A 26,148-nucleotide genomic window follows, 5' to 3' on the forward strand; every position below is an offset into this window, starting at 1 on the left:
CCCCCTTCTCTCTCTCTTCCTCTCCCTCTCTCTCTCTCCCTCCCCTCTTTCTCTCTCCCTCCCTCTCTCTCTCTCTTCCTCTCTCTCTCCCTCTCTCTCTCTCCCTCTCTCTCTCCTACACTCTCTCTTTCTCTGTCCAACTATTTTTCTTTCCCTTTCTTCTCTTTGCATGTCTTCAACTTTCTATGTACATGTACATCAGTACAAATGTCTCCACCTTTCTCTCTATAGATACCATTCAATACACTTATTGATACAATTGATGGTGGTCTGGATACAGATACCCCGCCAGTTGTCTCAGTCCTTCCTGGACTCTCCAAAAGCAGCTATCTCTTCTCAAACAATCAAATGGAAAATATAGTGAGTATAGTGTGTATAGAAAGAGAGAGAGTGGGGAAAAGAAAAAGGTTAGAGAGACGTGTTCAATTCATGTTCATGTCATGTTTTTCCCATTTGTTTTCCCTGTAATAAAAACGATCCAATACACTTATGGAAACTGAAATTATTAATATACTCAATTAATAATAATGATTACTATCAATATTGTTGACAGTTGTACATGTATGTGTATGCGTATAAATTTCATCCTGATCACCATTATACAACCATACACCTCATACATGCACAGTTTGGTTTAAAGCTGTATTTGTTTGTATAGGTCACTGTATTATGTAAAGGTGATAAATAAATTACTATGTATGTACATTGTGTATATTGTAGTTTAGTGTTACTGTTTGTAGTCAAAATATCAAAGGTCACCCATAGCCATAAATTTACATGTACTGCATTGTTGTGGGTGGTTAGTTTTGACTGTAATAGCTTCATGAGCAGATGGAATGGCGCCAATGCATCTTTCAGTCGGCAGAAAGTGTTATCATTCATAATAATTATAACAAATGCATGCTCTTATGTTGTGTATAAATTTTGAGGCTATTCCAATTAGCTGCTACTAGATTTTTAAATAAATTTTAAGGTTACTCCAAAATCGGGTAAAAGTCCCTGTACTATAATAGTACATGGTCTCGGGCCAAATTTTGCTTAAAATGAAAAGTAGAGAATTCCTCATTTTTATAATTTTTTCTTATGCATTTACATGTTTTTATATTGTGTAGAAAGTTTGAGTTGATTCCAATTAAAATTAATTTTTTTACGAATTTTTAAAGTTGCTCCAAAATCGGGTAAAAGTCCCTGTACTATAGTACATGGTCTTGGGCCAAATTTTGCCAAAAAGGAAAAGTAGAGAATTCCTCATTTTTATAATTTTTTTTTTGATGCATTTACATGTTTTTATAATGTGTAGAAAGTTTGAGCTGATTCCAATCAAAATTAATTTTTTTACAAATTTTTAAAATTGCTCTAAAATCGGGCAAAAGTCCCTGTACTATACACGGTCTCGGGCCAAATTTTGCTAGAAATTAAAAATAGAGATTGCCTCATTTTAATATTTTTTTCTGACGCATTTACATGTTTTTATGTTGTGTAGAAAGTTTGAGCTAATTCCAATCAAAATTAATTTTTTACGAATTTTTAAAGTTGCTCCAAAATTGGGTAAAAGTCCCTGTACTATAGTACACAGTCTCCGGCCAAATTTTGCCAAAAATGAAGAGTAGAGAATTTCTTATTTTTATAATTTTTTTCTGATGCATTTACATGTTTTTATATTGTGTAGAAAGTTTGAGTTGATTAATTCCAATCAAAATTAATTTTTTACGAATTTTTAAAGTTACTCCAAAATTGGGTAAATGTACTTGTACTATAGTACACAGTCTCGGGCCAAATTTTACCAAAAATTAAAAGTAGAGAAGTCTTCATTAAAAAAATTTTTTTTGATGCATATACGTACATGTACGTGTCTTATTTTGTGTAAAAAGTTTGAGCTGATTTTGATCAAAATTGAATTTTTTATGATTTTTGAATTTGCTCCAAAATTTATTTGTAAACCAAAAAAAATTAATTAAACAATGAAATTTTGAGGTCGCAAAATAAACCAGCTATACTGTAGTTGTAAAATGACAAATATAAAACTAGAATTAAGTTTATTTTGATTAATTGATTTATTATTATCATCATATTTATTATTATTATTACTATTATAAAGAAAAACACAATGGGATGGATATAAAAGGATAGCCCATAAGGAAACAAAAGAGACACAAAAGACAAACAGAGCAGAAGGCTATAACTAAAATAAAATACATGTAAAATAAAACAAAAACAATAACAATTAATAGTTACAACAATATGCCATCCACTTGGGGAGGCAAGATGGAAGTGCAACCCAACCACATTTGAGCGTTGGATCGCCATAAAGTCACAGACAACCTCTGAAAGAGATGGTTGATATTAATATTATTATTATTATTATTATTATTATTTATTTATTTATTTGTTTGTTTCGTTATTCAATTTGCATTTGAGAGAAAACTTTATTAAAATATTGTTATTAAAAATGTAAAAAAACTATTACTATTATTATTATTATTATTATTATTATTATTATTAATTATGTTATTATTATTATTTTAGGTTGGGACAGTGTATGATGCTTGTAACTCCTTCATGTTACTAACTGAGGTATCAGAAGGACAGTTAGAGGCCAGCAGAGCAATATCAGTGATACCTGATGCCATCATTAGAAAAGACAAGAGAAACCCGTACAGCTTCTCACTCAATAACCTTCACATGTGTGGTACTGGTAATCTCACTGTAGTGCCACCATTATCACCATCAAAGGAAGAGACTACACCAGGTGGGTACATTAAACTTTCTACATGTACAGTGTAGCATAAAGGCCTTCATACACGAGGCAGCCTAGCAACCAAGGAACATTTTGCCAAAAATAGAGCATCTTTCTATTCTTGGCAACATGTTGCTTACAAGATCAAAGTAACCACAAATGTTGCTAGCACCAATTTGGCTCGTGTATGAAGGCCTTAAGGTATCAGTAAATATTGTATTGTATTTGTAATTGCTGGTCCTTGAATGTACAGCGTATATTTGTAATTTCTATTTATGTCTATTGTTATTACAACTGTTAAAACGTTATTTTTGCCAATCTTTGTTTATTTCAATAAATAAATAAATAAATTTACAGAAGTGGCCAGAGATACATACATGTACAAGTACTGTACCAAGTTTCTAACTTGTCTCATCATTGAACTACGTGTACATGTACGTACATTTGTACTTGTGTATAATTAGAAAATTGTTACCATGTACATGCATGTACCATTACATTATCTTCTGCAGGTAAGAGCCCAAGATTGAAGCACAAGCAAAGATCAAAGTCAGTTTGGGGAGGAGGGGCACGCCCACCAAGTGTTGACGCTAAATCCCAAACCATGAATTACCTGTCTCGCTCTAGTGCCCTCCCTCAGTCTCGCTCTAATCCTCTTGATATCACGAGGGTCTCTCCCAGCAGTGGGGGGCTGGAGTCACCATTCTCTATGCTGCCTCAGGAGGTGTTGATTGCGTCTGTTTGGAACCAGGGACACTCCCCGTCTCGTGCTAGCTGGAATATACAACTGATGACAGAGGAAGAGGTGAGAGAGAGAGGAGGGAGAGAGAGACAGAGAGTGAAAGACAGAGAGTGAAAGACAGAGAGAGAGGAGGGGGGAGAGAGAGAAGAGGAGGAGAAATACATGTACATGGTACATATACATGTGTGTAAAAAGAAAAAAGGGCTAAATATAATTCTGTAAAAGTTGTGCATGCATGTACATGTACATGTATACATGAAATTAATGCATAAAAACGATGTAGAGTACATGCACATGTACATGTACAGTAAATGAGGAACAGTACAGTGTAAAAAAAGGAACAGTGTAAAAAAGGAGCAAGGGCTAAATGTAATGCTCTACAAGTTGTACATGCGTGTAGTTTGTGAGATTGGGCCAATTAAAGGTAATATTAATTTTATTAAATTCTCATATAAGAAAGTTCTCATTTTTATGATGCAATTCAGCAGGACCTGTAACATCATTAACATGTAGTAGTTGATGCATTAAATGTCTTTAATAATTTATGTTTACTTTGTGTCTATTTTAGTTTATTCGTGAGCGATCCTCCCTTGGGGCAGTCCCTGTTGACCCCTCCCTCTCATTAATGGCCACTCCTCCTCCCATCCCTCAATCCCCCACTAGCCTCAAGACTCTAACTAACTCAACGGAAGAGAAACTAAAGCTCTCAGTGTCAGTAGGATCAAGGAACAGAGAGGAGGAGGAAGAAGAGGATGAGAAAGTGTCTTCTACTTGTTTATTACCGACAGTAACTAAAAACGAGGAGCTTGTGGAAAAGGAAAGTTTTATAGAAAAGGAAGCATATATTGAAAATGAAATTTTTGTCAAGAAAGACGAGAAGGAACAGTTACAAGATCACGAAGATGACATGAAGTTCATGGAAGAATCTTCTCGGGAGCATTTGGACAGAGATGGTGGTGGTAGGTGGAGCTCGGAAGAGGGCGTGGCCGAAGACAAGAGGAGTGTGAGATCCTGGAGCCCCGAGACTTACAATGGTAGCATCACTACTGAAGACGATGAGGAAACAAATGTTCAGAAGACTGATGGAGACGACGACCTTAAATTTAACTTTGCGAAGAGCTGTGAGCCGTTTATTAACATTGAATTAGACCAAGGCCCATCACTCTCTGCATCAGTTCCATCAGTACCAACAGCAATTACCCCTCCAGTTAAAAAAGGCCTCAAGTCGTGGCTAGGGAAGAAGATATCTAGAAAGAAGAGACGAGACGAGTTGGGGCTGGAGCTTGAGTCTCCGCCCAGGGTACGTCAGGGCTCTTATACCCAGAGAACCAAACACATAACGGATAAATACGTCAAGATCAGCAAAGAGAAGAGAGCGTCACAGCCTGCCCCACCTGCCCCAACCACGCCCGATCAACCAGTCAATCACATCTTGCACGATCACATACCAAAGACTGTCGAGGATTTCATACCGTCGACCCTTTACCAGCAGCTCAAGTACAAGCTAACGATACTGCTGCAGCAGATTCACCTACCCGAGTTTGATACTCGTGGGCTTGAAGAGGAGGAGAGAGAGGTGGACGAGAGAGGAAGGTGTAAAGAGGAACTCCTCCAGATATTGAAGGTTGTTAGACACTCGGTACTATGGAGAGACGACTATTCGGAGACCGGCGTACTGGATGAGGTCATTGGTCAACTGGAGTACCTGGATAACACCTGGTGAGTTACATGTATACGTGTACATGCATGTACATGTACATGTATGCTCAAATATATCGTAATTGTGTTAAAAAAATTAAAAACACTGTGTTGTACCTATGTATTTTTGCAGCTTGTCAATAAACTACACTTAAAACTAAAGAGGCTCACTTGTACAGTGTAGTGCATTAATAAATTTTATTTCACATCTACTGCCTTTAATGATAATTATTGCAATTTTTATTATTTTTTCCTTTTCCTAACAGTGTTCTGGTCCTGTTGCAAGGAGTAAGAGAGAATCACGAGGCTCATTTGGAGTATCTGAAGTATCTAATGTCACTGCAGCAGCAGTGCTATGACGCTTCACTACAAGTTAACTCAGTACAGACTGTGATTGACAGGTAAAGGGAAGAGAAGAGAGAGTGAAAATATAAGAGAGAGAGAGAAGAGAGAGAGAGGGAGGGAGGGAGGGAGGGAGGGAGGGAGGAATAAAGAGTGAGAGAGTATGAACTACATGTACAAATTACAATATGTGGTTCATTGTATTTATTGGTACATGTACATTTAAGGGTAATTTTCAGAAATTGGCATATTTTTTAAATAGCCATAACTTGAAAAATTGAGCTTGGAATCAGCTCAAACTTTCTATGCAGCATAAGTACATCAATATGTATCAGAAAATGTAATAAAAATTGGGGGTCATTTCTTAGCCATTTTTTGGAAAAAAAAGCATGGGCTATAGTACAGGGTAATTTTCAGAAATTGGCATGTTTTTTAAAATGGCTATAACTTGAAAAATTGAGCTCGGAATCAGCTCAAATTTTCTACACAGCATAAGGACATTAATATGTATCAGAAAATGTAATAAAAATTGGGGGTCATTTTTTAGCCATTTTTTGGAAAAAAGCATGGGCTATAGTACAGGGCAATTTTCAAAAAAGGAAATTGTGTTTAATGTACTGACAATACATGTTTGTACATGTACATGTATTTTGGTGGTATACATGTACATGTTTGTGCATGCATGTACATGTAACAAATTGGGAAATGAATGAAAATGGAGATGTTGTCTGAGCCAATTTGTGGGCAAGCCAGCATTATAGCCTTATAAAATCAGAATTAACATTACAAACATGTCATTGACAGTATATAAGAATAAAAGTTATGTGAGAGGGAGGGAGAGAGAGAGCAGTCATTGTTACACCTTCAATAATTCATACACACTTGTTATCACTTGATTATACCTGCTTATCGCCTGATAGTCTCACCCAATTATTGAGCTATTGACACTTGTAACATGACACAAGTAAAGGAATGTATCACTAATAAGCTTTGGAGGTGTATGTATTTTACATGTACATTTATGTACATATCACGTAGCACTTTAATTTGACGGAGTTTTATTTTGGCGATTGGCAGTTTGAAAACAGAATTGCCATTATTAAAATCGCCAATCATTAATGCACGTGTACCCAAAAATTGCGAAATTAAAAACTGCAAGTTATAATTTTATAACAAATTGCCAAAATAAATTGTTGCCAAATAAAGTGCTATATGGTAGTTTAATCTTTATTATTATTATTATTATTATTTATATTTATGTATTTTACATGTACATCTATGTACATATCATATAGCACTTTAATTTGACGGAGTTTAATTTTGGCGACTGGCAGTTTGAAAACGAAATCGCCAATATTAAAATCTCCAATCATTAATGTGCATGCTCAGTAATGCACGTGTACACAAGAATTGCCAAATTAAAAACCGCCAATTACAATTTTACAGCAAAATCACCAAAAAATAAACTGCTGCCAAAATAAAGCACTATTGTGGTAGTTTAATTTATTATTATTATTATTATCATTGTTTAGGACTAGACAGTTGCAGTTGGAGTCATTTCTTAATTTCTCAATGTCGACGTTCTGTGAGGAGAGATCAGCCAAATTAGGACAAGTGAAAAAAGACTTGGAAAACTGCAGCACCTCAGATGAGAAATGTGCTCTAGTACAAGACCTCAGGGAAGCATTCAAGATATCACTAGAGAGAGACGTGAATTGGACAGGTAATCAATACCATATAGCTGGAAAGTTTCGTGGCCAGAAACTTTCGTGGTTTTTATGGTTTGGAATGACACCATGAAATTAAAAACCACGAAATATTTGCAGGTTAATGAGAGGCGGGGGTGTTTCACTGATGATTCATGGAAATAAAAACCACGAATAGCCTGGGAGCCACCAAACCACAAAAGTTTTTTGCCATGAAACTTTCTGGCTATAATAGTATTAAGGCTGGTTTACAATATTACCCTAGTCCTGATGTTACGTTGATGCTAGAATAGAATCTGGTTCTATTCTAGCAGAAAGCATGCATCAAAAGGTCAAATCGCCCACGCTTTTGATTAAAAATTGACGGTAAACTGACCTAGCCTCATATTGTAAACTATAGTCTTTGTACTAAATTTGTAATGTTTTTGTAGTGTGTGGGAGTTATGTAGAGTAATGAATAAAGTATTTGGGACTAATTTTTATTTGTGTTTGTAATAAGTGGAATGTGCCACTACGTAATATTATGCAATATACACTGTACAATGTACTTATGTTATTTACGTTACATGTACATGTATGCACGTGTACATGTACATGTACATGCATAATACGTCCAGTGTATTCCACTGTATTGTCTTATTATTTATGCGCATGTACATGTACATACATGTACATGTACATACATGTACATGCGCATAAATCCGTTTAACTAATGGTCACCAATTACTGAAACATCTACTTAATGAATGACTGTGAAATGGTAGTGTGAATTATGCTAAATGATAATAATATTTTAGAGTTTCATTTTAGTGGGCCAACACCACTTTAATACCCTTTTAATGTACATGCACACACAGAGTCTTATGTGGAGATTATTAAGTTTTGTTGATACATGATTCATTAATTTCATAAATCAATTAGAGCTGAACGTGACAACCTAACAAATCAAATGCTTGCCCCATTAACCTCTAACCATTTCAATATCCTCATTTATTGTCTTGTGTACGTATAGTTTTGTCTGATGGGGATGAGTTGGATCTGGTTCACAGGATGTGCGATGACCATATATTCACTCACTTATTCAAGTACATCTTCCATCCTAACGGGGAGTCTGATAAACAGAGAGATGAGTAAGTACAGCACATATGTACATGTATATTTAATTGCTGTTCTGTATAGTGGGAAATTTCGGAGGGAATTAAATTTGGCGAATTTGGCATTTTTAATAGCCATAATAAAATCCGCCATTTTGAGCCTTTATACGCATGCTCAATGGCATGTGGCCACTAATTTGCCAAATTAAATTTTGCCAATCACTAAAATTTAGCGATTCGCCAAATTTAACTCCCTCCAAAATTTCCCACTATACGGTATACAGTAGTACATCATAATGAGTAGCTAGTAAATGGGTTACTGTTAGTGTGAACTTATGCTGGTTTTATAAAGAATTTTTAACATAATATAATTAATTCATATACTGTAAATTGCCACCACTAATTGTAAATTTTTAACAAAATGCCAAATATGGTTCCTGTCATGTTTCCTACTGTACATACATTTACATGAATGTTTCCAATGTTGTTGTTATTGTTGTTGTTCTTGTTGCATTGTTGTATATTAGTCACGTTTATTCAATAATTAATGATTATTATTGAGTGATTGAATGATTAATTGAGTTCAGAATGCAGAGGAAGGAAAGTGCCTCTGTTAAAGGAAGGAAAGATCAGCAATGTTTCACTTCTTTTTTATTTCCTCTTTCTCTTTCTCTCTCTCTCTCTTTCTCTCTCCCTCTCCATCCTTCTCCCTCTCTCTCTCTCCCTTCCTCCCTCCCTCGCTCTCTCTCCCTCCCTCCCTCCCTCCCTCCCTCTCTCTCCCTCCCTCCCTCTCTCTCTCTCCCTCCCTCTCTCTCTCCCTCCTTCCCTCTCTCTCCCTCCCTCTCTCCCTCCCTCTCTCTCTCCCTCCCTCCCTCTATCTCTCTCTCTTTCAGAGTATTTTATAAGCACATTGAGTCGATATCAGAGACGATTACACCTCAGCATCGTTTATTGAAGATACCCTCCGTAAGTACATGTATCTTGTAAAGGAGTGTCAATTCAGATCGTAGAATCAGGGAACTAATAATTATTGCTATAGGCTAAGGGCATATGGTATAGAGATGGTATATAAACACATGTTTTTAGGTAGTAGTATGTACGTTTACGACTACAATTTACATGTATGTAGCTTACTACATGTACATGTACACACAAACATGTAAAAGTTGGACGTGTACATTTGTATTATAGGAATTTCTCATCTTATTATTTTGTTGCATGTAGGTGTACTATTCTTCTTGTCCATGGCAGCCAGTACAAGATATTCTATTGAATATGTCAATATATAAAGTAATTGATAGTTAAAAGAATATAATTGTTGTATGTACATGTACATGTAATCTGATACGAATTCTCTCTCTCTCCCCTCCCTCTCTCCCCATCTCTCATCTCTGTCTCTCCCTCTTTCTCCTTCTCTTCCTTTCACTCTCACCTTTCCTCTCATTTCTCTCTCTCTCTCCCCCTTCCTCCCTTTCTCCCTCCCTCCCTCCCTCCCTCCCTCTCTCTCTCTCCCACTCTCTCTCTCTCTCTCTCTCTCTCTCTCTCTCTCTCTCTCTCTCCCTCCCCAGTCTCCTCATGCTAAGCTCCATTGTATTACCAAAGCCTGTAAGCTCCTCATTCGGCTGCTCCAGTTGGCTCGGTGTGGTGACCCTCCAGGGGCTGATGACACTTTCCCTGTTCTTGTGTACATACTAATAAAAGCTAATCCTACCAGCCTCCTATCCACAGAGCAATACATTAAGGTTTTCTACGAGGACTCGTTGAGCGGAGAGACTGCTTACTGGTGGACCCAGTTCTGCAGTGCCATCGGGTTTTTAAGAACTCCAGAATTCACTCAACAATAAATAAATTTTTTTATTTTTAATTACATAATTATTATTATATACCTAAAACTGCTTAAATTTTAAACCACAGCCTTCGGCAGTATGACACCTTTCATTATTATTGTTATATTATTATTCGGAATTATTTCTGCTGGATTTTATTCGTCACAAAAATAATTAAAATTATTATTATCATTAAACATAATATACATGCAATAATAATAATAATAATAATAATAATAATAATAGCTATTATACATAAAATTAATAATAATTATTGATCATTATTAAATTATTATTGTTATCATTATAATTATTATAATTAATGAGTGTTGAAAGCCACCAATGGGCACATTAATGTTATAATGGATTCTGAAGTCAAATTTATTATGGCTGGAAATCTGAGTATACGAGAAAATGGTTAAGTGGAGGAGGTAAAACCTGTGTAAGAGAGAAAGAGAGAGACAAAGAGAAAGAGGAGGGGAGGGGAGGGAATAAGTGTTGTCATGTCACAGTAGTGCAGCTTTGAATTCCGGCAATTTGACAAATCTACTATAGCTATCCCTTTGCATGAGAATGTAAATAGTGTGACAGGCTCGGTCAAATGTAGCTTCAGTGACTGAGGACATGTTGGACACTATCTCATCTCTAACTGTATGATCTATGTTAACCTGTGTGGAGAGAAAGAGAGAGGGGGAGGGAGGGATGGAGAGAGAGGGGGGAAGAGAGAGGGAGGGAGAGAGAGAGGGGGAGGGAGGGAGGGAGAGAGAGAGGGGAGGGGAGAGAGAGAGAGGAGGGAGAGATAGGGAGAGAGAAAGTGTGTAATAAATGTAAAGGGAAAGAGGGAGAATGACATAATATCAATAACATTGATTCCCCTTAAGAGGGAAGTATACTGTCTATAAACTACCATAAATGATAAGTGCTAATGACAACAGTTCAAGTATTTCATAAGCAAAAATTCATTATTAAGAGAGGGAGAGGGAAAGGCAGAAATTTGGGAATAAAAGCTACAGTGATGCTTTGTTGATCTAGCCCCTGCTACATAAGCCTCAGGCAAACAACATTATAGCAGTTGTGAAGAGTGGCTGTAAACATTAGTACAATAAAAACCAATTCTTTTAACCAACAGTCAGTTACACCTTGTAAGGAAACTATAGCACTCTGTTACAAAGTATGACGTATTAAGGAAGGAAGGGGATCAGGAAAATAAAATAGAAAACAGCTGGTGTCAAAATAATGTAATGATAATGTTGGATAATGTTTCAATGAGAAGTTTGATACAGTCCAAACACAAGATGATGATAAGAGGGTGCATTAATAAATACTGTACACCTAATAATACAATAATAATTAATTCACGTGCATGTAAGTACATGTAAGCGCAATGTACGTGTACATGAAAATAATATCCGATTAAAAAGAGCAGAAATTATTATAAATGTACTAAAATTCCTTTGACTTTAAGTGTATCTATTCCGGTATAAATTACATAAAAACAAAGAGTGATATACTAACAGAGTATAAGTAAGATGATGTCAGAACATATGATCAGGTGTTTTGTATTATCTTTTGACCATTCACAGCCAAAGGCCGTGTTTACCCTCTACAGAAAACAAACCCTGGCCCTTTCCTCTGTCACTCAGACATTAATAAACATGAACATTAGACTTTATTAAATCATTAACACAGCTGGACAGACATAATAAAAGCAAGACAATTTGGTAGAAAATTAAATCATTATTTTACAATCAAAATACATTCCTATTGACCAATGTGTAAAAAATACAACTAAAATTCTATTTTCAACGGTAGATGTACATGTACATGAATATTGCACTCATAATAAAGACCCTAATTGTATTTCACAGAATGAATCAGTCAACACTGAAGAAGCTTTGAAGTTTATGGTATACAAGTGTAATAAACAGAGAAAAAAAATTGACCCGAAATAGTGATAATTGGGACTATCGATTAGCACGAAGATCAAAAGGCGACATTATGGATCTTATTATGTAAATGTAACACCTAGACATACGTGAATGAATGATGGGATACGTAAAAGTTATGGCATTTTTGTAGTACTCCTGACTTGGAGTGCACAATTCTTAAAATGATTGAATCGTGCGAGTAATGGACACTTACATTCATTACTATGCTATAGCTGCTAGGAAAGGAATATTTGAAAGAGGGGGAGAGACAGACAGACAGGTTGAAAAGGAAGTACTGGCATATCAGGATAATAGAACACATGATGTAAGACAAAAGTAAGAAAACTGAACACTTAGAAAGATGAAATTGAAATGGTTTCAGGCACCATAACTACACACTTAAGCACATCCTTCATACCTCACCCCTTCTACAAACTTTAACCTTCTACAAACTTTAACTCTTTCCCAAGAAATATACACACACATGCACGTTCATCCTTTCTCTGACATACCAGGTTAGGTGCATTATGAGCTATGTATTCAGCAAATATCCTCTCTGCTTCGCTCTGGAGCTTTTCCTTTGGAGCGAACTTGAATTTCTGACAGTCCTTCCAGAAGAGGATGTTCTCATCGCTACATTCCTTTTGGAGGAATCTCTCAAAAAGCTGGATACCAACTATTAGTGTGTGGTTCAGTTGTGTGTGCATAAAATAATTGATTTTCAAGGTATTATTGTGACTATCTTATCATTACTTGGATCACTGAGTAGATTGTCAAAGGAGGCTCCCCACTGCTGAACCTTGGCTTTTGAGACCCTAAGGAAGAGAAAAGGAGTTAGCAAGAGATGATCATTGCTTCAAAGAAAGATGAATGGTCAATAAAAATGAGATAAGGATGTTTACTTGGATAATGATAGCTCTTCTTTACTCTTCTTCTTGGCACGAGAAGACCCTGCCTCACCCCTGTTGGTTAACCTAGGCAAAAAAGGGAATCTCTTTTGAGCATCTTCTACAGGCGAGGCAGCCATTGTCCCATAGAGTGGTAAAACCCCAGTGCTAGAGCTAGTGGAGGCTGGAGTGATGAGGCTAGAGCGAGTGGCGACTGGAGATGAGGGTGTCAAATAGCGACGCGGGGATACTTTCGGGACGCTTGGCTCTAAAGCAGACGCGTCTCCTCGACTTCCACTGATACCGAATAAGCCCAATCCACTGAAACTGTGGCTCCTACCCTTTTTCTTCTTCTTTAATGGAGAACTGGACGAGGAGGAGTCTCGCCTCCCCGATCCGCCACCTCCCGCCGAAGACTTGAGCATAATAAAGCGCGGGACGAGTAGGGCTTCCACAAAAATAACTGACAAGAATAAATCCAACACTTAGACTTTGCTTATACAAGTTTCTTCTTCTCCTAACCTCTAAGCCTACCTCTCTCTTTCTCCTCTCTAGACTAACTCTAGTTATTCTTAGTTAGGTATTTTCACCTTCTACACCTACAAGAGTCACACAAGCTGAGAAATAGTAATGCTATGGTAATTGTGATTGTAAAATAGCTGTCGAATGACAAATTGCTGATCAAATACCGGAACAATGGCGCGATTATCACTCGATGAGTAAGGTGTGGAGTTTATCAAAATTTAAGCAGCAGACCGTTTAATATTTCTAATAATAATCTAGACTCGATAAAAATGATGATTTTAAATTTGAAACTAGACAAAGCTTAGAAACAACATTGAGAATACTGTAAATAAGCATAGGACTATAATACAGCATACAATGTACATAACATGCACTCAATACTAATACAGTACATACTGATTATACAGCTGTACATGATTGTGTCCATGTCCATGTACATGTACATATTATGACCTCTGTACCCATCCTTATTTCCAGGGATGTCATAATGTCATATTTTAACTATAGGATTGACCCCAATTTTCAAAAATGACAGTAATTCCTCCAAAGTATGCTACACCAAATTGTATAGCATTATCAAATCAAAATAAAATATTTCGACATTATCCATTATGCATGTACATGTACACGAATCATGTACATATATAATGTACATGTACTTACCCAATAAAAGATATGCTGTCTATTGCTACCGGCTGACTTAGTGATTCCCCCCTCCTCCTCATCTTCTTCTTCTCAACAGCTCTCTCTCTGTCACTGGTCACTTCTTGAGATAAATTGTATGAGTCAGTAGACCATCTCCGCCCAAAAGCAAACCTCGATCTCCTTCCCTTTGGCGACATACTCTCTTTCCGTCCCAGCTTGACAGGTTTTGTAGTCCTCTCTTGGGTACTTGGTACCTCTTTCTTTTCGGTTTTAGCGACAAATTTCGACGGGAGGACATCGAAAAGACTCCCGGCTAGCGGAGACTGAACAGGCCGTCCTGTTGTCACAGACATATTTGAGTTGAGTGTTCTTATAGGTGAGTCCTCAGATTGTCTTGAAGAGGGTAGCACCCTAAAAGGGCTCCTCCTCTCGTTAAATAGCTCATTCTTTAGTTCCCTTTGTCTTATCGTGTCCTTGGCCTACAAAAAAATGAAAAGAATTTCAACTATGCACAAAAGCACTCCTCCCCAGGGTTGGGTTGGACTACAACTTTATTTGTTTTAGGAGCATGCGGGGAAGGCATTCCACTCCCCTCCTATGAAGGGCACTCCTACACCAGTTGTTTGTATATCACAAACTGGTCATGCATTTTATGATTTTAATGACTATTAGGAAAGGAGGGGGTTGGCGTATCATAATCACTGTTATACTAAACTATAATATATTTATAATATCATTAATACTCAGTAATATCATACAATAGTATTGTGTAGTGCTAATGTTATTGTATTGTTTCCTATAGTGTTTATGTACACTCTCTGATAAACTACACAACACTATTGCTCCATGAACACTAATCACTGCCTTGATAGCATTAAAATAATAATAATTATCAATAAATAACATTTTATGCATACATTTTACACAGAAAGAGATTATACATATATTAGAGAGAGAGAGATGAGTGAGGAAGTTTATGAGAGAGAAAATTTTCTAATTATTATTATGTATAATAAAAGTCATTATTATTATCATTATTATCATTATTATGATTGATGCTGAATATTGAAGATACATATGGTGCATGTGTAATGTGGTCAGCTCCTTCTTAAAGGTGATCTACCTTTGGGTTTCCTGTCGGCTTTGAATTGACTCGTATACTTCCCCCAACCCTCTCCCTCAGCTTCTGCATCCACTGGTTCTTAGTTTGGAGGGAACTGGCCCTTAGGAGCCTGGAGTAAGACTGAGAGAGAGAGAGAGGGAGGGAGAGGGAGAGAGAGAGAGGGGGGGAGGAGGAGAAAGGGAGAGAGAGGGAGGGAGAGAGAGAGGGAGGGAGAGAGATATATATTTAAGTATCATAAGTACATGTATGTATTACAATCCCCAACTCATTAGCCCAAGAGGAGAGAGAAGGAGGAAGGTGGGAAAATATCTTATAGTGCATACATAGAGTATCTACAAGCTGTTATGTCCAAACAATGTCCGAAGTGGGTACCGTCACCTGTACTTCAATCTACACTTAAGATAACGATTAACGAAACACAAATCAAAATAGTGCGAAGAGGTGGTCTACAGCTGACGCTGGCTATGCCGAAGTGTTGGAAGGTAAACAAGAGGTTTACATAGGAGCGCCTAGCAGAGGCCTTCGCTTCGCACCACTAAACACTTTCCCTATCACATTAGCTGATCTTGTTGCAACGTCATGCTTGAATGAGTGTTGATGAGATAATTCAAAACTTAAGTACAGAGTACATTTGTACATGAACAAATAATTGTAATAATTGCACAGATAATTGTACTTATACATGTGCATGTACATCTATAATGTACACCATCTATTCTTCTATTTCTTTCCTCTTTCACATCTCCTCCTCCTCCTCCATTTAGCCTTTCTCTCTCTCTCCTAATCTCATTCTCTTAGTAACTTACACCATCCGATGAAACAACTTGAAACTCCTCTATAGAATTAAAAATAGAATCATAAATAAAGTGATTAGTTTTAAAAGTGTAAAATATCTAATAATCTATGCATGTCACTGTCATTGGACATTTAGACATGTACATGTACATCTAAATGTACTTCTATCTTTTATGTTACTTTCTACCCTCCCTCCCTCTCCTCCTCTCTTTTCCTTTTTCCTTTCGTTATGCTCTCTTTTTCGCCCCTTCTCTATCTCTCCCTCTCTCTCCCTCTTCCTCCCCCTGTCCCTCTCTCTCCCTCTCCCTCTCTCCCTCTCCCTCTCCCTCTCTCTCTCACCTTGTCCACAGTTGATATCATTGACTGTCAGATCTTGCAATGCAAGAGGAGGTTCCAATACAGACAGACCCCGTCCACTTTTCTTAGTGACCAGGAGTAAGTCGGAGAAAAGAAGTAGAAATGCTTTCTTCTTCTTTTTCTTCCAAAAAATTTGGATCTCGTCTTCGTGGAGTAATACACGCCCGGGCGGAGAAAGAAGATCAAAAGACTACAGAAATAAGCAACAGTAAAGTACTTTTGCAATAGTAATTGGAATAGAATTTGTCAAATTTGGATTTTTATGAATTTTAATAGTTGCTAAAAATTTTGACAAAAATATTCTGTATATGGTTTTTTCATAAAAAATGATTAGGGGAGAATTCTCTGTTTTTATTTTATTGTTTGATATGTATACATGTTCTTATATTGTGTAGAAAGTTTAAGCTGATTCCAATAAAAATTAAATTTTTTACAAATTTTTAAAGTTGCTCCAAAATTGGGTAAAAGTCCCTGGACTATATACACAGTCTCGAGTCAAATTGTGCCAAAATTAAAAAGGAGAGATTTCTCAATTTTAATAATTTTTCTGATGCATATACATGTTCTTATGCTGTGTAGGAAGTTCGAGCAGATTCCGATCAAAATTTAATTTTTTACAAATTTTTAAAGTTGCTCCAAAATCAAGTAAAAGTCCGGCATGTGGGAGGAGGCATGGAGCTAAATTCATTAATGATAATCAAGTAAACCAAATTAAAAATCCAAGGGGAAGCAAAGGAAACTACTAATGGCTGTAACTATATACAGCAACTATAAATAGCATAGATTTAAAATTTAAAACTATAAATTTTAACTATTATGATAATAGTCTATAGAGATGAATTCACACTGCAATACATTATAACTTGTAAACACAGCTTAACATAGTAAATTGGGAAAATTTCATTTATTAATTATTTTTACTTTTATTAATCAAATATCTAGTACATACATGTAAATGTACATTAATTGGCATACCATATAGTGGGAAATTTTAGAGGAAATTAAATTTGGCGAATTTGGTGTTTCAATAGCCATTTGCCAAAATAAAATCCTCCATTTTGAGCCATTATAATGCATGCTCAATGGCATGTGGCCACAAATTCACCAAATTGAAAATCACCAATTACCAAAATTTAGCAATTTGCCAAATTTAACTCCCTCTAAAATTTCCCGCTATACGGTATCACTTACTTCTATTTCATTCCCAAAACTTATTGTTGACTTGAGTTTCTCCATCGTCCTTATCTCACTCATCCAGTTCTGGCACAAGTCACTGCAACTTGGAGGGAGTATATTCAATAAAGCTACAATGAGAATAATATTAGCATACTAAATATGTACATGTATTATTATTATTATTATCATTATATAGTAATATTATAACAGTATAATTAATTTTCATTATCATTATTATGATTATATAGTTTTCCACAAGAAGGTATGGCATTAATTTTGAGCAAATTTAAAAATTCACAAAAAATTTAACTTTAATCTGAATCAGCTCAAACTTTCTACATAGCATCAAAACATGTATATGTACCAGGAAAAAAATGAAAATGGAAAAAATTTTACTCTTTCAATTTTAGCAAAATATTTTGGAGAAACTTTTAAAATTTGTAAAAAAATTAATCTTAATAAAAATCAGCTCAAACTTTCTATACAGCATTAGAACATGTATATGCATCAGGAAAAATTATTAAAATGAATATTTCTTTTCTTTTCAATTTTGGCAAAATTTGGTCTGAGACCATGTACTATAGTACAGGGACTTTTGTCCAATTTTGGAGCAACTTTTAAAATTTGTAAAAAAATTAATCTTGATAGGAATCAGCTCAAACTTTCTACACAGCATAAGAAGATGTATAATGCATCAGGAAAAATTATTAAAATGAATATTTCTCTTCTTTTCAATTTTGGCAAAATTTGGCCTGAGACCATGTACTATAGTACAGGGACTTTTACCCGATTTTGGAGCAACTTTAAAAATTCGTAAAAAAATAATTTTAATTGGAATCAACTCAAACTTTCTACACAATATAAAAACATGTAAATGCATCAGAAAAAATTATAAAAATGAGGAATTCTCTACTTTCCATTTTTGGCAAAATTTGGCCCGAGACAGTGTACTATAGTACAGGGACTTTTGCCCAATTTTGGAGCAACGATAAAAATTCATAAAAAATTAATTTTGATTGGAATCAGCTCAAACTTTCTACACAGCATAAAAACATGTAAATGCATCAGAAAAAATTATAAAAATAAATATTTCTCTCCTTTTCAATTTTGGCAGAATTTGGTCTGAGACCATGTACTATAGTACAGGATGTTCAGCTCAATTTTGATTATCTTGAAAAATTCAAAAAATTTCAAATTTGATCGAAATCAGCTCAAATTTTCTACATAATGCAATTACAATTACAAGTATACAAGTATGTATCAGAAAAATTATAAAAATATGGAGAATCCTCTACTTTTCATGTGGTGGGAAACCCTGATTATTAATATTAGTATAATAATGTACTGTGTATATCATAATAGTGCATTGATTTCTCTTACATGATATGATGTGGACTAAATACTGATGATCCTCAGAGTGTAATGGAGTCACATAGCTTATGTTGACCAGCAGTCTACTCATCTTTGGTAGATACTACACAATAAGAGAATAAAAAGGTTAAGAAACTTTCATAAATGCATATATACATGTACATGCATGTAAAAGTATTTATGAAAAATAAAATATAAAGCTACATGTACATGTACATGCATAATTGATTGGACTATTATTATTATTTATCATTATTATTATAAGGAGGAATTATTATTATTATTATTATTATTATATTATTATTATATTAAATACTTCAGTTCCAGCTTCTACGAATGAATAAATTGAAGGTAGAGAGTCTCCTATCACCGGATCCTATTTTTAAAAATATTTCATTATGTGAGTGGGTGTATCAATAAGAGACAGTCAGTACCTGAACGATTCTTTTGAATTCCGGTATTGTGAAAGCAACTGCTATTTCTTTTCTTGAGTTTTCAGAATTTCTTAAGTAGCCACTGAATATTTGCTTGAACAAATCCAACTGGAGAGAAAGAGGGGGGAGAGAGAGGGGGAGGGAGAGAGAAAGAGAGAGGGAGGGGGGGGAGGGGGAGAGAGAGAAGGAGAGAGAAAATATATATAAAAAAGGGAGAGAGAGTAGGAGATAACAAAAGAATGCAAAGAGGGAAAAAATGTACATTGTAATTACAATTAATGAAATTAGCATTGTTTTAGATGGTTTACTAGCTGTACCTTTCCACAATAAATATCAGCAAAATTCTCAACATAAAAAGGAACAGATGGCATGGCTCCAGACCACTGCACACACCTCGCTGAGATATTACTTAGAAAATACTTGGAAAGATCACACATCTACAGAATCAATGGAGAGGAAAAAGAAAGAGAGAGGATGAAAGGGAAAAGTGTAGAGTATGTAGATGTACATGTACATATAGTGGAGGAATGGAGAGAGAGAGGGGGGGGGGAGAGGGAAAAAACAACAAATGACAAATGTGAGGAACAAGTGGAAAAGGATTTTAAAATGAAGAGGAGTAATGAGTAAGAGAGAGAACAAAGAAGAAGAAAGACATGGCTCATGTACAACTTCCGAGGAATTACATGTAACTAGGGAAATTTCGGTGACTCAATACTTTTGCAAATAGCTAACAAAGCTATTTATTTTGTGGGATTAATTTTTGCAACTGCACTGTGGCTTAATTGTAAAAAAATTAAGGATTTATTTTTTGCTTAATTACTATAGCAGAAATTTTGGGCCACAAAGCCAAGCAAGAGCAGCTATACTTTTGACAGTAGAAATGAAATACATGTACATGTACCTTAAGCCTACTATTTTTAGCGTCTACTAAATTTAGCTATATTAGCGAGAGAGCTTTAAACCGCTAAATTAAATAGACGCCAAAATAATTATAATGGTTATTTTTTATAGTTAATTTGGTTAAAAACGCTAAAATTAGTAACGCTAAACATGACTTTTGTTGATTTCGCTAAAATTAGTAGACGCAAATAATAGTAGGCTTAAGGTAAAGTGAAGTTACACTCACCCGCTCTATGTTCATGAAGATTGTTCTGTGACTGTTCTCTGAGAGAACTCCAGAGGAGAGTGGAGTCAAGTAAAGCTTGATTCCTTTCATTAGTTCATCACAAAACTCTTTCTCACATTTGATCAAACTATTGATGGCTCTCTGCCGCTTCTGCTCAAGTTTACTTAAACACTAAAAGAGAAAGAAAAGACATGAATGTATATGAAAAAATATACATGCATGTACATGTAATATACATGCATGTACATGTACATGCATGTAAAAAATATACATGCATTGCATGTACATGTACATGTAAACAAAAAAAATATGTGCATGTACATGTGTTACAGAAGGAGATAACAGTTCATGTAAGAGAATCATTACGCATGCAATTTATAATAATATGCATGTTATTGATTATTTTTAATAATATTTTTAAAATAATAATAATAATTTATGATCAAATTATCGCACCAATAATTAAGGAATAATAATTATTTTAAAATTATCATTTTTTGTTATTTTTATAAGGGGAGAGAAGTACGAGAGTAGTTACATGTACATGTACATGTAGGAGAATGGCCGATACATGTAGGAAAGAAGTTACATGTACAACATACATGTAGAAGATATACATGTAGGAGACCGCGGCTACATGTAGGAGACCGCGGCTACATGTAGGAGAACGGCCGATAATAATGGAGGAGAACACTACATGTAGGAGACATAGTTACTTGTGGGAGAACGGCCGGTACATGTAGGAGAACTCTATATGTAGGAGACTGCAGTTACATGTAGGAGAGAAGTTGCATATACAATGTAGGAGAACTCTACATGTAGGAGCTACATGTAGGAGAATGGCCGATACATGTATATGTATGTAGGGAGGAAGAGGGGGAGCAAGTGGGAGAAGCAACAGGAGGAAAAGAGCTAGCGGAATTAGTGTGGGGGAATGACATAGACACACACAATAAGAGGAAATGCAAAATATGTGAACCAACACAACACAACACACACACAATGGACATTAGAAATAATAATTATTATTAAATTATCATAACTCAAGATCAACTCACATCCCACTCCACAGCTATGTCACTGTAAGACCCACTGCTACCCATTCCATTGGTAGCAGCTCCTCCAGGGCCTGTGGAGGCCGGGTAGATGTGCTGCTGGGCCGTGTCCATTGCTAGGCTCTTATCCCTAATATCACAACTGGAGTGATGGGACAATATGTCAGTCTCTGTGATATAAGCCGAATCGTTTGACGTCACGGATGTACTTGAGAACTTTGCGCTCCGAAGCCCGCTAGGCGGAGGAACGGAGCCTGGGATGAGTCTAGAAGAAGCGTAGGATTGCATTGCTAGGCCGTACAGTCCACCTTCTAACTCTTCCTCTGAGGGAGACCCCAGGGAGCTGTTATTAGAGAATTTACGCCCACCACCTCCGGCCCCTCCTGTCCCATTAGGGTCTCCTTTATAAAGTTTAATGGGCGAGAGCGAGCGAGTCTCAAAGCTAGGCTGAGAGAGAGAGTGACGAGAGTGTAGTAGCCCCCCGTTTTGGTCATCTTGCTGACTCAAACGTCTTGTAGACAAAACCTGAGCTGGAACCCTCTCTCCCTCTCTCCCTCCCTCCCCTCCCCCTCCTCCCCCTACCCCCCCAACTGAGGATTGAGAGGTTTCCTCGGGTACTTCAGGTAGTAACCAGTCCCGAGAAAGCGTTACTTTATCCCGCGAGGAGGCCCGGCCCCACTGCGGTGGGTGTGGATGAACTTGCTCCGAATCGTAATACATGGTTTCGATCGGCTGCGTTAGTCCTCCAGTTGATGACCGTCTCTTCTCTTGAAACCCAAGAGTCGGGACTAGTACTTTCTGCGATGAGAATATCGGCCTTGGGACATACATGAGTGAGCGGTGACCATTAGATCCATCATTAGAGGAGGTAGAAGGAGACTGGAGTGCTTCGGTGTAAGTGTGAGCGAGATAAGGCTGAGAGGAGGAGAGAGGGAGGCTGAAGTGAAGCTGTTGAGTGGGGGACATTGAGCATGTGGTACGCTGGAGCAATAGATGTATTGATTCACGCTTCTTCCTAAAAAAAGAGAAAGAGAGAGGAAACACAGTTGAAAGAAAAAAGAAAAAACAAAAAGGGTAGAGAAAGACACATTTTATGTCCATGTACATGTATATTAAAATTTTCAGAAAGCAGAAAAATAAGAGAAAACAACACAAAATTTACAACGAGGCATGATTTAGCTCTTCTTACTTTATCATGTTAGCTACCATGTCCCCATTGGATTTGGTCACATCAGTACCATCAATCTCCACTATCAGATCACCTACCTGGAGCTCAGACTCGTGAGCTGGCATACCTTTAACAATGAAAAGCAATTAAATACATTTAATGTACATGCACATGCTGTATAAGATGTACTCATACATGTAATAATTTATAATTACATACACCCGTACATGCTTGAACATGGTGAAGTACATGTACATGTAGCCAAGAGTGGATCCACTCTTGATGTAGCATAATTAATTTAATGAACATTTTGTAAGTTAGTAGTACAAAAATAATCATATATGTATTACTGATAAGTTGATGACACAGAAATAAGCATTTAGTGACCTGTACTATACTATACTCTACTCCTCCAATACTTTTTAACAAACTAACACAGTACAATACATGTCAGACTAAAACAAATAAAGTACTAGTTCAAGTTGATAGCACAAAAATAATCACAGCATTAAATAGCCTGTAGTATACTACACTCTAATTTATAATACACTGGTAACATAGCATAATACATGTCAGATAAAAACAGAAATAAGTACATTAAGTACATGTACAATGATACATGTAGCATACTACACTCTACTCCATTGCAATGTTGTAGTTGTACATTACTGACTCATTGTAGCTCAATCATATTTACTATAATTTCTGTTCTAGTTTACATACTGTGTCCATTATAATAGCATTCATAGTATATCCTGCATCTTTAATAAGCTTTTAATTGAGTCTGATTTAATTGTTAGAGGAGAGATGCAATGATAATTTCCTGTACTGAGAACTGTCACTGTTTAAACATTAACTATAATAATTCATGCATGTAATATGTGATGTATGCCAATTTTTTAATTTACTCCATCTCAAAATTACGTGGCTTTCCTGCACATGTAGGATGTACTACATGTACATGTACATGTATCAGGTAAAATTATACATTTCCCTACCATTACATCATAACAATTTGTTATTTCTCAGGAAGAATTAGTTTTCTACCTACAGTATGTCACAGATCTATAGCTTTGAACTAAAAATACTATCTTGAAATATCAGGTTTCAATTCTACTAATCTCTCCATAGATACTATTACTAGTTTTGTACATGTACATGTACGAACAATAAGAGTATCATATATACATGTATATGTACATGTACATGTACATATATATGTACATGTATGTACCTGTACATGTAGCAATTGTTACCTTGTGTTACTTCATTGATGTACACAGGTGTGCTTGGAGTCACTTTGAAACCATAACCTTTAGGACCTCGTATCAACATGACCTGATGATAATAATAATTATTATTGTCAGTACACATACATGTATGTAATTAAAAAAATAATAGTAATAATAATAAATACTTGAAGGATCACACACAGTGAATGGTTGTGATAATTACTGGTAAAAATGTTTTGATTTCAGAGTAGTAATAATCACATGTACAAGTACATGTACATGTACATGAAAGTGTATTTGTAAAAATTGAAAAGAATCATTTATGATGATAAGTACATGTGCAATGTATATTACATCTAGTATTTGAATTTCATAAGTCCTACTATCCTGGAATTGGCTCAAACTCTTTTATTAGTAACGTATAGTGGGAAATTTTGGAGGGACCAAATTTGGCAAGTTGCTGAATTTTTGTGATTGGTGAATTTTAATTTGGTGAATTTGGGGCCAGGTGCCATTGAGCATGCATATAATGGCTTTAAAATAGCAGACTCTATTTGGCAAATGGCTATCAAAATGCCAAATTCACCAAATTTAATTCCTTCCAAAATTTCTTTCTATATGGTAGTTTATTTATTGATATTTCTTACAGCATAGCATTTGGTGACTGAAGGAGGAGCTGATACTGTACTGGAGAGACTGGACTGAGAGCCCATTGAGACTAGACTATGAGGAACTGGAACATTCTCAGCAAAACCTCTACCTTCATCCAACAACTGATACCAACCATTGACTTGCTAAGGGGAGGAGAGAGAGAGAAGGAGAAGTGAGAAAATTAAAAAAAGAGAGGGGGGGAGAGAGAGAGAGGGAGGGAGAGGGAGAGGGAGAGAGAGAGGGAGAGGGAGAGGGAGAGAGAGAGGGAGAGGGAGAGAGAGAGGGAGAAAGAAAGAGAAAGAGAGAGAGAGAGAGGGGGGAGATGTAGAGGTAGAGGAGGGTGAGAAAAATGAAGAGCAACATTAATGGAATATCTCTCATTAGTCTAACTTTATTTGGGCCAATTAAGTCACCGACTAAGAAAGACATACATCCAATCATTTCATTCCTACAACAAAGACAAGAATAGAACATTGTGTGAAATATGCCAGTCATTATAATTAAATAAATAATACTAGTAAGTATTACATAATAATACATAATAATGACACTACACATACAATATACAGTGTACACATAATATAAATGTGTCTGAGTGAGAAAATACATGTATATCATATATTACAATACATGTACATGTATATGTACATGTACATATACATGTATATGGATGTATATGTACATGTGCTGTGAATGCATACATGTACATGCACAAAAATTGCATTATGTAATTTATAACGAGCGTGTGGGTGTGTTTGCATTAAATTTGTGTGGGGGTGTACGAATTAAGAATACAAATAATGTAAAACAATATCTGACAACATTTTGATTATACTAGTTCATGTAACAAAGTATGCACGTATATTGTACATGTACATGTACCTTGATGTCCTGTCTCTGTTCCATACTGATATGTGGAGCCTCTTATCAAGATCATCATGATCCTTTAATATGCTATAATGAGCATGCATGGATTGCAATGTGTAGGGATAAGGATTTGTGTGTGTGTGTGTGTGTGTGCGTGTGTGTGTGTGTGTGCGTGTGTGTGCGTGTGTGTGTGTGTGTGTGTGTGTGTGTGTGCTTATGATATTAATATGGTAACATTAAACTCACGCACACACTTCTTGTGGGAAAGTGGTCAATATTCGAGTTTCATTGTTTTCTTCTCAAATAAGGAAAAAGAGAAACGATTAATGCCGCTAAAGGATAAGTATTTGTATCAAATTCAATAATACAGTATCACAGCTGCTAAACATGTGTACATGTATGTTTGCTGCGTGCATGTGTGCTTGGCGCTTGTAAGTTGGTATGGGTCCTATAATTATAGATGAGTTGGTATATTTACGCATGTCTCTATTGATAGAGCCAGTCTACTGTGACCGTCTTATTATAAAATGAGTTATTTTTCATTCGAATGGAATGAAAAACTAAGCCACACCGTGACTTGAGTTTACAACTTTTCCCTACACTCACTTCCACTATGGAGATAAAGGGAAATTGAATATTGACAAGATTGATATTATGAAAGTG

At 36.0% G+C, this 26,148-nt stretch overlaps 3 protein-coding genes across 3 annotated transcripts in view; 1 reads left to right on the top strand and 2 right to left on the bottom strand.

The window, feature by feature from the left end:
* The first annotated feature begins 204 nt into the window (after positions 1–204).
* LOC105314283 (GTPase-activating protein and VPS9 domain-containing protein 1-like) lies at positions 205–10,319 on the top strand. The gene is made up of 10 exons (XM_020001849.1): positions 205–360; positions 2,527–2,749; positions 3,250–3,542; positions 4,048–5,198; positions 5,444–5,578; positions 7,052–7,242; positions 8,238–8,355; positions 9,213–9,285; positions 9,544–9,609; positions 9,888–10,319. The coding sequence occupies exons 1-10, from the start codon at positions 349–351 to the stop codon at positions 10,161–10,163; spliced, it is 2,538 nt and encodes an 845-aa protein (XP_019857408.1). The 5' UTR covers positions 205–348; the 3' UTR covers positions 10,164–10,319.
* A 149-nt stretch (positions 10,320–10,468) lies between these two features.
* On the bottom strand, positions 10,469–13,587 carry LOC100632934 (regulator of G-protein signaling rgs-2-like). The gene is made up of 4 exons (XM_003389622.3): positions 12,976–13,587; positions 12,827–12,888; positions 12,586–12,749; positions 10,469–10,813 (listed from the first exon to the last, which is right to left on the bottom strand). The coding sequence occupies exons 1-4, from the start codon at positions 13,383–13,385 to the stop codon at positions 10,652–10,654; spliced, it is 798 nt and encodes a 265-aa protein (XP_003389670.1). The 5' UTR covers positions 13,386–13,587; the 3' UTR covers positions 10,469–10,651.
* A 227-nt stretch (positions 13,588–13,814) lies between these two features.
* Positions 13,815–26,148, bottom strand: part of LOC109585718 (uncharacterized) — a 12,733-nt gene continuing 399 nt past the window's right edge. The window contains exons 3-18 of the mRNA XM_020001846.1: positions 25,501–25,572; positions 25,009–25,066; positions 24,615–24,761; positions 23,992–24,073; positions 22,757–22,862; positions 21,571–22,582; positions 20,513–20,683; positions 19,704–19,823; positions 19,387–19,494; positions 19,269–19,328; positions 18,962–19,055; positions 17,597–17,709; positions 16,388–16,595; positions 16,060–16,088; positions 15,254–15,373; positions 13,815–14,609 (exon numbers count right to left, since the gene is read on the bottom strand). Coding sequence (XP_019857405.1) covers positions 14,145–14,609; positions 15,254–15,373; positions 16,060–16,088; positions 16,388–16,595; positions 17,597–17,709; positions 18,962–19,055; positions 19,269–19,328; positions 19,387–19,494; positions 19,704–19,823; positions 20,513–20,683; positions 21,571–22,582; positions 22,757–22,862; positions 23,992–24,073; positions 24,615–24,761; positions 25,009–25,059 — 2,886 coding nt within the window. The 5' untranslated portion in view covers positions 25,060–25,066; positions 25,501–25,572 and the 3' untranslated portion in view covers positions 13,815–14,144. The remainder of the gene's footprint in view (positions 14,610–15,253; positions 15,374–16,059; positions 16,089–16,387; positions 16,596–17,596; positions 17,710–18,961; positions 19,056–19,268; positions 19,329–19,386; positions 19,495–19,703; positions 19,824–20,512; positions 20,684–21,570; positions 22,583–22,756; positions 22,863–23,991; positions 24,074–24,614; positions 24,762–25,008; positions 25,067–25,500; positions 25,573–26,148) is intronic.

Source organism: Amphimedon queenslandica, unplaced genomic scaffold, assembly GCF_000090795.2.
Source record: "Amphimedon queenslandica unplaced genomic scaffold, v1.1 AMPQUscaffold_13019, whole genome shotgun sequence".
Taxonomy (NCBI): domain Eukaryota; kingdom Metazoa; phylum Porifera; class Demospongiae; order Haplosclerida; family Niphatidae; genus Amphimedon; species Amphimedon queenslandica.

Excerpts from the sequence above, each read along its gene's own strand:
- LOC105314283 (XM_020001849.1), top strand. Across the intron at positions 2,750-3,249 it reads AAAGGAAGAGACTACACCAG|GTAAGAGCCCAAGATTGAAG; the intron begins GTGGGTACATTA and ends TATCTTCTGCAG. Across the intron at positions 7,243-8,237 it reads GAGAGACGTGAATTGGACAG|TTTTGTCTGATGGGGATGAG; the intron begins GTAATCAATACC and ends GTGTACGTATAG.
- LOC100632934 (XM_003389622.3), bottom strand. The coding sequence starts at position 13,385 with ATGCTCAAGTCTTCGGCGGGAGGTGGCGGATCGGGGAGGCGAGACTCC. Across the intron at positions 12,750-12,826 it reads CAATCTACTCAGTGATCCAA|TTGGTATCCAGCTTTTTGAG; the intron begins GTAATGATAAGA and ends ACACACTAATAG. Across the intron at positions 10,814-12,585 it reads CTCATAATGCACCTAACCTG|GTTAACATAGATCATACAGT; the intron begins GTATGTCAGAGA and ends CTCTCCACACAG.